This window comes from Apiospora phragmitis, assembly GCF_038363925.1.
Source record: "Apiospora phragmitis strain CBS 135458 chromosome Unknown utg000005l:1.0-4161743.0:1.0-4166827.0, whole genome shotgun sequence".
Classification (NCBI taxonomy): Eukaryota; Fungi; Ascomycota; class Sordariomycetes; order Amphisphaeriales; family Apiosporaceae; genus Apiospora; species Apiospora phragmitis.
The window spans coordinates 2,467,684-2,483,657 of NW_027117403.1; the positions used below are offsets into that span (position 1 = coordinate 2,467,684).

Here is a 15,974-nt window from a genome sequence, read left to right on the forward strand (position 1 = left end):
CAGGCACATTATTGACCAAAACTTTCCGCTTGAACATGGCACTTCTTGTTTCTGGTGAGTGATGGATGGTGTGATGTATGTTCTGTGCGGATGAAATCTTCCCATTGGCAGGCGGCGAGTTGAAATTGAATATGGTAGTGCCGGAACACGGAAAAGAGTCAGTTGTGTAAAGGAGCCCACAGCTCTGCAATGTCGACTCATTTGCATGAACGAGAACGGGTAACTTAATGATGGAGAAAAGTCATATCCTCTTGGTCTTCGCTGTCGCTATTGCCAACAGCAACTGCAAGATGAGCGGATTCAACTCGACATCGCTGATGCTGGTGGTAGCATCGTATAAGAACAAACCATCGTGGCATCGGGGTTATCCCTGATCTGCCTCAGCCCTGGCTCGGCAAACGGCCTTCGCAGCTTTGTTGGCGGTTTTCGTCCGTGACACATCCCGGAGCCCACAAGCCGCAGCAAGCAGGACAAGACCTATTGGACGGCAAAATGTACCTATTTAATACGGTCGGGCTGGCGTGGGCCAAACCATTGGATGCAAGCAGCTCGGCTCGTCACCCATTCCGAGCGGAAACCGACACCACCACGGGAACGACCAGCACGACACTGTCGTTCATACCACTGCGAATGCCTGCTTTGTTCCAAGCCTGGGCCAAAACTCCGATTCAACCTGGAGCGTCTCTCAGTCCCGGCATAGCAATACCTAGTAGATAGCTAGGTAGGGTACACACGGGAGAGCATCATGAACACAGACAGATAAAGTTGGACTCGCCAGAGTTTTTATTTCGTATCTACTACAGGATATGGATCTCTTCATCCATACCTCGGATCCTGACGAAATACAATAATTCAACACAAGCTAGCAACGCCCTATTGCTAGTTGGATCCCCCCTTACACCAGCATCTTAACAGTGACACAAAAATAACACAACTTCTTCAAGAATCGGTTCCAATGATAAATCTTCTTCCAACGACAACACAGAGAGACCAATCATGCTTTGATTTTAATAACCCATCACCAAAAAAAGTAGCTCTGCTTCCCCAAGCTCGTCCAACTCTCGCGTGGCTTTCTATTTGTTTTGCTCGCCTGCCAAACAGATTTTGGGTTTCGCATTTCACCAAAGCAGCCACAAAGTAAAATCCTAATTTGTGGAGGTTTTCATCAGAAGGAAGACAAGCGGTGGAACAAGAAAGATAGAACAATAAAGGAAAACGGAATGCGGCCGTCGTAGGACCTCGTGATCTGCGTCCCAGCAGTTTGTGACTGTCTAAGACATGAAAAAAGGGGATGGAAAGGAAATGGTATCGTGTCGCCAAAAACCGCCTCCCTGGGTATGTAGGTGGCATTAGATAAAAGCCTTCCAACAGCTCTCAATATGGGTTGAGCATAGGAAGAAGGCTGCTCGCCCTAGACGGCAAACTCGTCCACAATAAGGCGCGACTAAAAAGTCAGAAGAAGGACTGAAGGGGGTATGAGTTGTGAAGGACTAGAACCGGAAATGACAAGGGCCGAGGGTCGTAAGAACGTGCGGGTGCGTCTGATAATCATCTCAGAGTACAGTGCTCTCCAGAGCAAAGAAAAAAGCTCGCGCAAGCAACATCAGTTCTTCGTAAGACCCTATCGACGACGGACCGAAGGCTGGTTCTGCTTGAGCCGGCTCGTTCTCCAGCCCTCGTACCATTGCTCCCGGCTAAGCTCCCGGAGCTCGCCACGCCAATCGCCAAAGACGGCATCCTTGAGCTTAGTAAAGTCGCAGTGCTCCTCGTTGTACGGATCGGCGAAACCCCACGGGAAGCTTCGTCCAATGACACCAGGCTCGTAAAGGTCAGGACTGATGATGGACATGGGGAGTATTCCAACTTCATCGCTTTCTTCCACTGACGGCTTACTCCGGTGTCCCGAGGCAGTAGAGCGTCGCTTCGGGTTGGGGGAGACGTGCTGCCCTGAATGGGGAGGCCATCCTCATTTTCACCCTCGTCACTCTCGGCTTCATTCGACGTCTTGTCGTCGTAAGCATCCTCGGCATCCTCGTCTTCATCGCCCTCGTCGATTCTGCTAGAATCCGGCGTGTCGTCGTTGTCAGCCTCCAGACCAAGTGCCTCCAGAGGGTCCATGTTGGATTTCTTCAGGCTCGCCATAACGGTCTTTTTGAGTACAGTCATGTGAGCTGCTGTGATGGTATCGGCCTTGGATATCACCGGGATGATGGTAGTCTTGCCCTGTAGGATCCGCATGACCTGAAGATCCAAGTCTTCATCAAGTCCGCCAACAATGCGCGAGGCATCTCCATGCTTCCCGCCGTGGCCATTGAAGGTCGACGTGGACTTGGCAGCAGTTTCAATGTTGCGGTCCAGCCTTGTGGGGTCAAGGATAAGAAAGACAGCGTGGATGTGCGTATCCTGTACGCCAGGCGATCTGACCACCTTCATCTCTTCAGCAAAAGTCTCCTCGAATTTACTCTCCATGAACGCAGACATCTCCCTCAGCTGTAGATCAACCACGTTCTTCTCTAGACCCTTGGAATCCCATAGTGTTAAACCAACTCGTTCTCCGTCTATTTCGCTCTCGACATAGTGAGGGACAAAATTGCCCGATGAGGCACCTTTAGCAACGAACTCCTCGTCGATTTCGGTTGCTCGCTGCGAGCGTTTCTTGGGTGGTAGAGCCAGGGCGGTTTTGAGAAATTCTAGAAACGACGTCTTTCCAGAGCCCCGTGTCCCAACAATCAAGATGCTAGAATATGATGTTAGCCAAATGAAAACGGTGAACACGGCATTGCCCAGTTCGAGTGTGACGCAGACGAAGTGGGCTTCGGCTTACTTGAAAGGCGTAGGATCTTTCCGTCTACGAACTCGTCTGGGACTGTTGATCGTGCTGATGGCGCTGCTGGCATAGCTGTACCGGCCACGATGAGTCATGCTCTCCGTCCGGGCATATGGATCGACATAGTTGTTGTTGGCAGGTATCGGCGGCACCGGAGGTGCTGCCGAGGAGATGGAGGGACGGCCGGGGTCCATTGATGATCGACCGGAGGCAGGATATTGGTGTCGGAGTTGCTGCTGGTACTGTGAGGTAGGATGATAGGAGTGTGGATGTTGGTGTTCTGCCCGACCAGAGACTATGGCGAGAGAGTCTGGGCGCATGTCACCTCCGAATGATTGTAGTGCGGGAGGCTGTGCACCATTGTAGATATCGGGAAGGCGAGGTGGGGACTTGGGAATGGCTTCCCTTTGCTGCTGGTCCTTCTGATGCTGTTTCCGTCCTCCCTTGCCAAGGTCACCGGATTTGCTACGACGGAGTAGCATTCCGAAACTGGAGCGGCGAGGCGGCTCGCTCATAGTTATAGTCTGTTGGGGTGGTGTAGGTTGTGGGGGCATGAACCCGTAAGTTTCAGCCCAGAAGCAACGTTCGGTCCTTGGTGATTTTCGAGGAAAGTCGCTCGCGTAGGGCTGCCTACTTCCGGTCTATTGCACTGTGCTGACGTAGAAGCCGCTTAGCTGCAGGAGAGCACGTTGGCGAAGGATTGATCCAGTACAATCACCGATGTTTTCAGATAGTGACGAAATAGCGTGGGGGATCGCAACTCTCTTCCTCAAGCATAAACCATGAACGAACGTGTCTTAGTTTCCTTCCTTTGTACCTTTTCCGTTTGCCCAAATCCCTGTTGGTGCTTTGTCAGGGCTCGTGGGTTATGCAAGAGTGTTCCAAAACGAGACAGCCCAGCTGATGACTTGCCGAAAGTCTAAAATCTGCTCGGTGAGGGTGTTTTGAGGGCAATGGCAAGCAGTGATCTGAAAGTTCAAGGCCGCCTGCAACTGATACAAGAAACAGAAACTGTTCACTGGGAGATGTTGGCCTGGCGCAAAGGCAGTCAAAGGTTGACTCGTTAGGTGCTTCAGAAGGCTTCGGTTATCGAGCGATGATGCCAACTACTGGAATCAACTTGAAAGTTTGTATGCGGCGGTTTGCGTGAAGCTCGGAAGCCCTGGAATCTGCGTCATGTCAGTCGTTCTGTCTAAAAACGGTGTTCAACAACGGCAATCCGTGTCGCTGATGCCACACCACTAGTTCGAACGGTTGGGGCAGCTAGTTAATGATTGGTGATCTGGTTGGATTGTCTCTCCCCATCCCACTACCGTTGGATCCAGTGGTAAACGGGTTTGTCTCTCTTCTTTTCTTCTCCCGCGCCCACGCCCATTGCGGCCGGTATGCGCGAGTCTGCAACACGAACACATTCCTCAAGCAGCTCCACTCAGGACAGACGGAAGCGCGATATGCGATCTGCTGCACAGATTGAGTGTCGTGACGCGCATACCCGCGGAACAGTCTACGTTGCTCCTTCTTCTGCGGAGAGAGTGGGATGGTATGTAGCTTTCGGTAGTGGGATGCAGAAAGGCTACGACCACTTTCGCATGGCCTTGTCTCTTTCTTGCGCGCATCTCATGTTGGGATGGCACCAAACCTTGGGAGGACTCGCCATGTACATGCCGGGATGAACTTGGCGTGCAGGAGTCAAATTGGCAAGAGCCACGCGGTGCAGCAGGAAATGCAAACGTAGGGAAAGGAAATCGGGCGAAGCACCAACCTTGAGAGACAGAGCCGCGTTTGCGCAACCTGCTGAAAGCCGAGGGAGGGAGTGGGTTGCTGTGAGCGCAGCACCAGCGATAGGCACCGAAGGCAAATGTTGTGACCGTGAGACAACGGCGACGGGCGTTCGTTTACAACCGCTAGGGTTCGTGTGGGAGATGATCCGACAGATGGGCAGTCGGATTGATAGAGATAAAAAGTCGACGGCGACGACGAGGGGGGGAAAAGAAACGAACAAATGCAGGTTTCAGATGCAAGCAGTGTTCCTGTCTGCTGCCTATGCAATAATAGCTTTCCGTCCTAACCTTAGCACGGGACCCTAGACTTGGACTGGGGGGTGTGGACGGGTTGTTTGTAGATTGCGGAGGGCCTACGTTGAATTGGACCGACTGGGACTGGTTAGAACAACAGACAAGCAGTGAGCTTCTAGATTTAGCCAGCCCACTTACGGTAGTGTCGTAGTAGGCACTCAATGGGCTGATTCAACTCCGTGCGGTCGTAGCCAACGGGTAGAGGGCGAGCGAGCAGAGGGAGGTAGGTCTGTGTTGCTTGCAACTACTACTCTCTTGCTTTGCTAGCGCAGCTAATTACTCGGGGGAAGAAAACGAATGTAGTGAAGGCAATGTTGGTTTCGAAGGTCGGGGGGAGCAGCCAGTCTCTCTTGTTTTTTGCTTAGTCTTCGTCACGGAAGTCGTCGGAGGAAGAAAGGAAAGGCGAACGAATGGGATTTTCATTCTCATTTCACGAATTCGAGAAAAAGGAGACAAGACTGCATGGAGTACGTATGACTGGGAGCTACGGAGTATGATGATGATCCCAAACAGGCTTGGCCCAGCTTTCTTTTTGGCGCCCACGTCCCTTCATTGCACGGCTCAGACAATCGATTGGATTGGCAGATTGGACCGTGGAAAATAAGAAATGTTCCGAGGAACGACATCGTCTGGGGTGTGTGCGTTTGCTTACTGTCTACTGGCACAGAACACCACCACGAACGCGAATGCAATACGACCACTGGCCTGCAAAAGGACTGGATATGAAGGGATTGATGAGCGTTGCAATGCAGTCTGCCAGCCACATGCTCGCTAGTATCACCTACGGGACCGTCTGGAGTGCTAGTACTGTTTACTTTGGCGCATCCTACTAGTACAGTAGGACAAGCTGGAGGACCATTTTAGAAGTATTCCCACCACGCGACGTTCGCTGCCCTGGTGCCCATCCCTGCCGTCTAAGTCGTCAGATGTTTCTCCCACAGCCAACCCTATTTCTGCAAATAGTAAACAACGCTGATTAGACTTCGAACTCTCCCGAGGCCCATATGCAAGAGATGCCACATGACGAGTGGGCATAATCAATCGCAATACGAATACAGCATCGTCGATTGGATAGAAGGCCGTCGCCAGAGGCTACCAGCTTGTACGAGCACACAAGCAGCCGACGCTCTCCGCGTTAGCACTGCTGTAGACAGCTACATGTATGTACCCAACCTATCAAAATGATATCCCTGTTAGCCACCACCTGTACACTGTACTACAGACTAGAAGGCACACGATTAAAGGAATCTGTCGCCGGTCGAGCCCCTTTTAAAATGGCAGGCCACTGAGATTGGAGGAATCCACCTCTCTGGAGAGAACCCACGAGGAGCACTGGACCCCTGGTCAATGCCTATGGGAATGGGACTAATCAACGCATCTTATCGATATCCTTGTTTCACGTTTCAGAATTTCCAAGCTTTCCCATTCATCAATCAAGAGGATGCGCAGCGGCTGAGAGTCCATCACCCGCCAATCAACATCGATCACATGCGCCGTAAAATACCTAAACATCTTCTGGGGGGATGAGCAAGAAACAGCCTACCGGCAACAAAAACCAAAATATATTCAAAAGCATCACCGTCACAGATCGGGTCTAGAACGAGAACACTCATTCAGTGCCAAAGTTTAGGAAGGAAGGGCAATTGAAGGGAGCACACAGACTCCATTTCATCTTACCAGAGAACCCACTCAATTAGGTGATATGGATATTTGATGGTACCTGCATTAGCTCCGAATGCAGTTACCGACCTAGACGTCCTTTCTCGGTGGAACCCTCAACGCTACTACTATAAACAGCAAATGGCCCGTAAGCATCGCGGGCCAATCTTGTAGGTAGTAGTATGTATGTACATAGATATGAGCGGTGGGCCGACATCCGAAAGGAGCATCGTCTGTGAAGAATAAACGCTCCCTTCTGGACTGAATTGGCTCAGTGACATATATATGCATGCAAAGAAATCGTTCGTATGCCGATTAAATGAAACTGGCTGCTGGTATATTTCACGGGTAGATCGTTCTGGCTTGCGACGTGGCAGAACTGCAGCTATCCGTTCAACCAATTCCCGATCCCGGTCCCTGGCCTTGACGCTTGGCCAAGTGCTCGTGTAAGCTGTATCGCGATGCGTAAAGGATATCTTACGTTTGAAAACGGATTGCATTTATAGCCATGGCAATTACGTTGATTCTGGATGGTATCATGCTCTATCATCTTATATCTACTATTCTATACACGCCCTTGAAAAAAGCAGAAAGAACGCGTTCCAGCACAGGTCTTAGCCGTCAAACACGTCATGCTGCAAATCAAACCCCATGTCGTTGGCCATGTCCTTCATCTTCGACTCGAGGACATCCTCCATGCCGCCGCCGTACCCGAGCCACTGCCGGACCTTGAACGTGTAAAACGCGACATCCGTCGCAAGCAGTACCGTCTTGAACAAAAGATGCCGCCAGGCGTTGGCTAGCCGCTCCTGCCACGGCAGGTTCGGGTCCTGGAACAGGCTGCGGCTCGCCCAGTTGCCCATCATCTTGATGCGGTTGACCGGCGATCCCATGAACTGGTTGTTGCCCTGGACGATGCGCAGGTTGCGGCCAATAAAGATAAGCTCCTTGGGCCACTTGTCCTCGTCGGCCAGCATGTCGCGGATCCCCTGCTTCATCCGCCTCTGCATCTCAAAGTGCCGCTCGGCGGCCGTCTTCCCGTCGAGGCTTTCGATGATGCCGTTCTTGGTCTTATTGTCGCCTCCCTCGTACGGCTTGAGTAGTGTGGCGCTGGCAAAGAAGTCCGGCGCCTTAATACCCCATTGCTTGCTGACCTCAGCGATTGTGTCGTTGTCGAAGGTCATGAGCGACTTCCAGAATAGACTATACTGGTGCCTGAAGTCCGGCGACATGTAGACGTAAAGCCCATGATCGATCAGAACTACCTCGGCGTGACCTGACGGCAGTCGCCGGATGAAGAGATTGCCTGGATGAGGATCGCAATGCACGACTCCCCATTTGAAAATTTGCGCCGAGAAGAGATCGACTATTGTGGTCATCACCTCTTTACCAGTCAGCCCAAGCCCCCCCTTTTTGTTGCGCCCCCTCCAGGTCTCACGATCGGGCTTGAGGTTCGTCATTCCCGGGTTTTCGTGCAACTGTTTCCGGACAAGGTCCATATTGGGTGGGCTGAGCTTCTCTCCATGCACACCAGGAGATCCTTTGCCATGGCCGCCTATCCAGCGGCCAGTAGTTGCCTCCTTATCCCATAAGCGCACGCCTTCTATCCACTCCGTCACCAGAATTCTTCGTGTTGTGAATTCGGGGTAGACTGTTGGAACATAGACTCGGCCCTTGAGACTCGGCTCCGAGTTGATCAGCTTTCGCATGGTCTCGGAGTTCCGCGCTTCACTCTCGAAATCAGTTTCGAGTTGAAGCCGCTCTGTGATGAATGGAACCACACTACCAAGAGGTAGATCGAACCACCATGAGTATACTCCCATCACCACCCTGCGCAATATTAGCTTTTCATCACACATAGATGGGGTAACCGAGGCTTCTCCTTACTTGAATGCCCATAGATCCCACCCCTATTTGCTTGGCGATCTCGGGTTTCTGGATTTTGATGGCGATTTCCCGTCCGTCTGACAGCCGTGCCCAATGAACCTGAGCAACACTGGCGCTCGCGCGCGCTCTCTTCTCCATCAGGCCCTTTCCTTCTTCTCCCGTGAAGCTCACACCGAAGACTTCTTCTGCACTCTTGCCGCCGAATTCCTCGCGAATCACCTTTTGCACACCTTCCCACGAGCCCTGTGGCGCATCGTCGAACATGCGGGCGAACATCTTCTGGAACTCAGGAGGTAGCACCGCGCTCTGCATGGCGATCGCCTGGCCGATCTTGAGGTATAAGCCTCCGTTGTGCCGCAGCAGCTCGAAGAGGCGCTCCGCGCTGCGGCGGTGGAGGTCCTCGATGGTGCCGACGAAGGGGCGCGCGCGGAAGTTGATCTTGTAGTCGAAGGCGACGAACAGACCGTTGCCGAACGTGAGAAGCGAGCGGCTGATGCCCGCGGCGAAGGCGACGCGGTCGATGAGGTAGAAGGTGCCGCCCGCTGTGGCCAGGATCATGAAGCGCCGGAGCCACTTCCGTCCGCGCTTGAAATCGCGCGCGACTTTCGGGTCCCCCAGCGACTCGGGTGAGGGCGGCCGCAGTGGCTGGAACTGACCGCCATTGCTGCGTGTCGATGCTTGCCGGCTTGCGTTGGCACTTCTTACATTTCGTACCAGGGGGGAGGTGATGATGTTGCGCCTTCGAGACTTGGTGGCGGCCTGGGACAGCCAATTACGCGATGACGTCGTTGAGCTTGCAGAAAACGGGCGCCTGCCGAGACCAGCTATGCTTGCACGAAACATATCTATTGGCGGTCAAGGGAAAGACTGCTGAATTTTTGATGGTAATTAGTCTCTAAGAGAAGCCCTACATAATTGTACATCTGCTTCGAGAAAATAAAAGTCGAAAGTTGATTGTTGATGACGGTTTCTGTTCTGATCTCGTGCGCCTACGGGCCAGCCCAACGAATTTGGCTCGGACTTGTCCCTAGCTTAGGCCGACCGAGCTGACTAACCCCATTCTATCGGAACCGATCTCATATCCGGCTCAAACCGGACTTCGGTGAAAAAGAAGCATTATTGGCCACGTTGGAGTTGAGGCCATAAATCTTGACGCGATGCTAATGGCCATTTTGGGGAGCATTCAGGAAATTCTTTATCTTATCTAAACCACCATCTAGATCTCTATACGTTAGGTAATCGAACACCTCCTGAATATGTAACTACATTCGAAGATACAAAGATGGAGATTTCATCATTCGGGGTTTGGGTGACGTGTACCTAATGTATTATGATCATTAATTTCGATAAAAGCAAGTTTGTAGCTCGCATAGACGTGTGGCCCTGCTATTACGGATCCCGCCTCGGTTAGCATCAGGATGCGCTCAAACCTGGCGCAATACCTCTATAACGAACAGATCATATGTCTGACCTGTTCTATGACCTGCACCCTTTTCTGACTTGGGATGCTGAGCATCCGACGATCGTGTTAAAGAATCGCTCTTATGAACCCACCAGATCTACGACACGTTGCGCGTCTACTAACTATAAATATTCCTGATTGACATCGAAGGGCTGTCACAAACAACGAGGGGCTGGCAGGTTGAATTCGGCGCATAATGTCCGGAGAACGGCCACTTGTGTCAGAGGCTTATTTCAAAGGCGCCTTAGGTCATACTGTAAGTCCACTAGCCCATAATACGTTTCGCGTATAACAAGAGCGTTGCCAATAGACAGCTGGCGGCAGGGCGGGTTGCCCTATATTTAATCAACAGAGACTAAAAAATTGCTTGATTGGCAGCTGTTGGTTGCAGTAGGCATGGGGCGGTGTCACCTGGGTTTCCACATGCAAGTCTTAGCTCTGCCTCAGACCGTTTCCGAATGAGCTGGAGTTCGGGGTTTTTTGTGACGCTAGAAAAGTTGGGCCCGAGTCTTGGAACGCCTGGTCCGAAGCATGCCCAATGCTTGATAACTACATGTCGATACATAGATCGTGGAGGCACCTCGCAGCGCGAAGAGTATAGTAAGCCGCTTGGAATGTTTTCCTCTATGCTGGTAGGAAGGCTGGTTATGCTTGCAGCTGAGTAGATGACCGTTCACGAGTCATACGACAGCTGCAGTTGGCCGGATAAGACGGGTTCCCAGGGGGCAGCATTCAGTTGGTTCGCCTGGTATCGGCGGGGACCTTTCCCAGACTGGCAGTTGACATTTTACACATTCTCGCGGGGAAGAACACTGACTCAAAGTGCCTGGGGAAAGTCACAATCGGAACAAAATTTTGCTGGTGAGGGTAGGAAGATTGTGCCAAGTGGCATTTCAACGGCGACTATGACAGTAGACGGCTGTCCATTGACCGCGAGACCAGTCTATCCGGTATGCCTATGCTCAACTCTCTTGATTCAGGCCAAGTAGTGAATACGAGGATCGATAGGGTGTCAATCATACTACCTACTACACGAAAAGGCGCGGTTTTCGTGAGCTATAATCGCGAGTTAGCCCTCATGACACCCACGTGCGGCCGGATGCATACAATGTATCCCGTACCTACCACTTCTTTTTCGATTTTAGCCTAGAGGCATGGGCATATGGGATGTCGGTACCGGTTTTGTTGATAGGGGATGCACCAGATCCTGTTTTCCAGTTATTGCACTCATTAAGTACATAGGAAGCGTAAGTAGAGGAGAGGGACAACGTCAACATTGCGACACATAACATCAAATAAAACAACGCTGAGCCCTAATGAACCTTGGGGGCGTTGGTGTCGAAATTGACCATTGTACTCGTAACACTGGCGCAACAGGAACGGTGGTGCCGTCGAACCTCAACTCTAAACTAACAGGGCGTTTTGAGTTGTCTTCCGTTGACACTGCCAGTTACCGCTCGCCATCGTTGGTGAATCGGAGGAAGAGATTCAATCACTGATTGATGCGCAACGACGTATGAGGTGTGCCTGGGGTACAATCAAACATTCTCAAATCTTTCCGGATTAGACTTCCTGAGCGATTGTTGACCTCTGACTTCTTGTTCTCCCCTGTAACTGGGCAGTGCGAGGGATACCTACCTATCTAGTATCTCCAAACATTGGAAGATAATCAGTTTTAAGCAGCCAGGGCTTGTACCGCTATCTCCTCCTACCTTAGCCATCCTAGTCGCGTAGAGTCTACAGCTTACGGTGATTCTCCCGCCAGCAAATCGATGCAGGGCATGCGTGTCTGAGTACATAGCCTACTCCTTCAGGATACTTGTACAAGTATGTCATGTCATGTATGTAGGTATGAACCGTGTTGGATATGACGGGATATTGAACCAGCCATCTTGATTCAAGTGCATGAAGTATGTCATCGAACACGGTGGTGAATCAAATCGGAAGCAGGACAAGCCTATCAGCAACAGAAACGCGGGACGAAAAAAGCTCTCAGTTATTTTGCCTCGATCAAATACATTTCATGTCTGATGTATGCACATAGCCACAGCGGAGCGCAAGCGACTCGGGCGATTCCATGGGCTCTTGCATCGTTCTCATGCATTAGCAAGTCCACTGTGCCCACCGTAATGGAAGCGATCAGGGGTGGAGACAACGATAGACCTGCCTGGCTCGTCAGAGGGAACATTGGAATCCCCACTAGGCCAGGTACCCAGTCAAACTGATACTGATTTGGGTCTGGCCTGGGCATCCCTGGGCATTCATTCGCACGCACGATACGGTCGGGGGCACTCTTCCCACCCCCCATGCCCCCCCCCCCCATTTCGGCTCTCTCCAATCTTCCAAGACCAATCTAAACCGGCTTGCTTGTTTCTATTCCCTTTCATTTCAGTCAGTCGCTCGCTCAACCTCGAAACGTACCTAGACCTGACTTGACCAAAGGGCTGGCACTGCCACATTCCTAGGTGTAACCAGTCCGCCACCCTTCCAGTCTCGTCCAGCTCTGTTTCATCTCACATACGTCCAAAGTCCACATGCACACACACACGTCGACACACTCACTCACACTCATTCTCATTTCGTTGCCTAGAGGTCCTATTCGAAACCTTTCCGTCAGTTGATCGATCGGTTGTCCCAGGGCTTGTTCTGTGGTATTGCGACTCGAAGTAGTACAAGTCGAAATTTAGGGTTGGGGAAAGTGCTGGATCACGTCGACTATCGGAAACCTACGACTCGACTGTCGGTGTCGTTCTTGATTGAATGGGCAGAAACTAATTGCTTGGTTGAGCCGCGGAAATATCTGGAAGCAGGATTGGAGAAATTCATTGAAGAGAAAATTGGAAGCAACATCAGAACGACGCGCACCCTATGCCGCAACTCTCGTAGACGCAGTTCATCACCACGATCGGCGCCGACAGCATCTTCTACATCGACACCTGGAATTTTCCCCGAGTACAGGTGCACCACAAAATCGAGTCCTACAGCAGATATCTCCCTACTTCAGCGCGACTCTTTTGAGTCGGCGCGCTCTTTACCGTCGCCACCATGTTACGCCCCGCGACACCGTTAACGATCCTGCTATTCGCAGCATTCGCTATGCTCCTGCTGTCTGTTCTTTCAACCCCCATCATCAAGGCCATACCTTTAGGGACGTTCAAGGGCACCAGCTTTGGAGTGTTTGGCTGGTGTAGAGGCGATACGTGCAGTGGTATAGAAATTGGATACGATGCCAGTGCCATTGAGGCTGCCAAGTCGGGCGATTTCGATCTCCCCAACTCGGCGCGAAGCACCCTCTCGGCTATCCTGATCATTCACCCTGTCGCCGCCCTTTTCACCCTGATCATGCTCATCATGGCAGTAATTGCTCATATGCACTCGCCTTCTCATTCGTCTCGATACCTATTGGCACTGTTCATTTTTGGTATACTCACTTTCTTAGTTTGTCTCCTTGCCTTCCTGATCGACGTCCTCTTATTCGTTCCTCATATGGCTTGGGGTTCATACATTGTCCTGGCCTCTACCATTTTGGTGGCTTTGAGCGGTCTGGTCTCGTGTGCTATGCGCCGTACTGTTGTTAGCAGAAAGGCCAGGAAAAAGCGAATCGCGGAGAACGCCGAAATGAGCGGCGAGAATTACTATAACCGCAACGCTCAACAACCTGTCCCTACTACAACGCCGGCCTCGATGCAACCTACAGTCCCGGTTGTAAGTGGTGCCAATGGACCTAGTGATAAGCTGCCTTCGTTTGCTACTTATGAGAAGAAGGACGATCGCAGCAGCGATGAGCGTATCCCTCTAACTTCTTCTTCGCCTTCCCAGCGGTCGCCAAACAATCCTCCTGTCGACATGCATGGCCCACCTAATGCTGTCTACGGTGGGGGCCCGCAGCGCTCAGGATCTAATCCGTCTCTCCCAAGAGATCAGTATGGAAATACGATCCAACCTCCTCAGGGAGCCTATGGTGTAAGGCGTGGACCATCCCAAGAACGCATGAACTCTAGAGGACGAGGTGGTGGTCCTCCACCCGCAGGCGCTCGTGGTCGAGGTGGCTACGGCAGAGGAGGTTATGGCTACGGTCCGCCCGCCGGTGGCAGAGGAGGTTACGGTGGACCAGGACGTGGCGGCTATGGACCTGGTCCGAACGGACGAGGAGGCTACGGACCACCGAGAGGAGGCTACGGTGCTGGGATGCGAGGAGGTCGGGGCCCTCCGCCCCCTAATTACGGCGGCAACGGGGGCTTTGACCGCCGCCCGCCGCCTGGTGACGCATACGGTGCCTATGGGCCGGCACGCAACGGATCTCCTGCGCCTGGAGTGCCTTATGGCGCGAATCCTTCAATGCCTAGTGTATCGACTGGAAATACGGGGACAGGAGGCTTCGAAGCTTACAATCCTGACCGAGTCAGTGAATTGCCCAGAGCGGAATCTCCACCCCCTTTACCGGGTACTGATAAAGATACTTCAGGGCCAGTGGGTCAGGCAGTAGAAATGGATGCTGCTACTGGCAGCCCTTCTCATGCGCCGCCAGGCTTTGGCCAGTTCAATGGTATAAGAGATAGCGACGCCGACGTGGCCGGCATGCTTGCGTTGCAACAGGCGAGGGTTCAAAGACACGACACTTACATGAGCGAGGCGTCAAGATACAGCCAGGACGAGTATGTTTTCCCCCAATCCGTATTTCTTCAATTGGCAGGTGATCACTAACCGCTTTGACAGCCAATACACGCCACCCCGACAAGCCTGGAACCAAGGCCCGGGGAGAAACTCTCCCAGGATGCCTTCGCCTCTCAATATTGGCTCACGGGCAGCAGAGCTCGCTTCTCAGACTCCCCCACCCCCAGCCCCAGCTGCCAGTGACTCAGGAAACTACTACGAAGATGTAGATCCGCGCTTCACCGAACCCCCACCGCGAGCCCTTCAACCCGGCCCGGCCCCACTGCGTGACCCTATGCATGAGCCAAGCTACGATGATGATATGCATGCCGCAGCTGGAGCTAGGAGCCCGGCGCCTTCGGAGCGGTCCAACTTTACGTCCATTTCCCAGAGAGGTATCAATCCCCGCTACCAACCTCCTGCAGGCTACGGTCCAATGCCATCACGAAAACTAGCGAACCAAAACGAGGTCAATGTTCTTAACAATAATCCTGATTTCGAATTGGGTCCTGCTAGGAGGCCCGGTGGTGGTGGTGGTGGTATGCCTGGAGGTGCCTATCCCGGCTTATAAACAAACGCCACATGGTTAAATAACAGACGCCTTGGGGCCATTCCTTTCGTGATCTACTCTTGCGATGCCCTTACTCGTTCTATCAGGGACATGCTCCCTCTTCTTTGACTGGAATCACTCATACGTACCACTCATCTTCTCACCAACTATACGACCTTCTCCTCGCATCAGAATCTGTTCCAGTCTATTCTGACGACGAGCAAATCTATACTCTTTTCAAGTCATATACCCCCGGTCTCTTGACGACTATTTCACTCTCTGCTGAGACTCATCTCGGCTTTTTACGTTTTAAAACGATTCTCATGATTTGGGAGCAGCGTCTTTCACTTGCATTGTGATGCATACGTGTCTAGAAAGCGCAATCCGTTTGCGAGTGTCCCTTCATCTTCATTGGCAGGTTCAAGGTGTTTACATGTGCTCCCTCTGCTTCTGGCATTGGTCTGAGCATTTAAAAGGGGCGTTGAATTTCGAGTCATTAACCTTTCGTACCTAATGGTATAGTACATTTGTCTTCCCCAGCAGACGAGCCGAGGGAGCTGGGGTTTGGATGGAAAAGCTTGGTGCAGTGATATAATTGGCAAAGCCTTCTACGGCTCTGCCCTGCTTTGCTTGCAGATGCACATATTCGTATATACACGCATACATGGGTGTGCGTGTATTCGCGTACGACGATGTTGGAAACGCAAAGCGTAATAACATGAGCGCGCACACGCATAGTACCAAGCAACCTGTAATTAGTTGACATCTGCATGTAGTCGCAAACGTACTTACTGCGGAGAAGTGCAGGTGCCCTTGTTGGGCCCTGCAAAGCGAACGATTTTCACATCTTTCGACATAATA

At 51.9% G+C, this 15,974-nt stretch overlaps 3 protein-coding genes across 3 annotated transcripts; 1 reads left to right on the forward strand and 2 right to left on the reverse strand.

The window, feature by feature from the left end:
- Positions 1-1,621: 1,621 nt before the first annotated feature.
- PG994_004774 (uncharacterized protein) lies at positions 1,622-3,342 on the reverse strand (the record flags this gene model as incomplete). Its single annotated transcript, XM_066856183.1, has 3 exons — positions 1,622-1,819; positions 1,894-2,737; positions 2,825-3,342. The coding sequence occupies 3 exons, from the start codon at positions 3,340-3,342 to the stop codon at positions 1,622-1,624; spliced, it is 1,560 nt and encodes a 519-aa protein (XP_066718350.1).
- A 3,833-nt stretch (positions 3,343-7,175) lies between these two features.
- On the reverse strand, positions 7,176-9,291 carry PG994_004775 (uncharacterized protein; the record flags this gene model as incomplete). Its single annotated transcript, XM_066856184.1, has 3 exons — positions 7,176-8,323; positions 8,379-8,391; positions 8,449-9,291. 3 exons carry the CDS (start codon positions 9,289-9,291, stop codon positions 7,176-7,178), a joined length of 2,004 nt encoding a protein of 667 aa, XP_066718351.1.
- A 3,664-nt stretch (positions 9,292-12,955) lies between these two features.
- Positions 12,956-15,134, forward strand: PG994_004776 (uncharacterized protein; the record flags this gene model as incomplete). Its single annotated transcript, XM_066856185.1, has 2 exons — positions 12,956-14,565; positions 14,627-15,134. 2 exons carry the CDS (start codon positions 12,956-12,958, stop codon positions 15,132-15,134), a joined length of 2,118 nt encoding a protein of 705 aa, XP_066718352.1.
- Between the last annotated feature and the right edge of the window lie 840 nt (positions 15,135-15,974).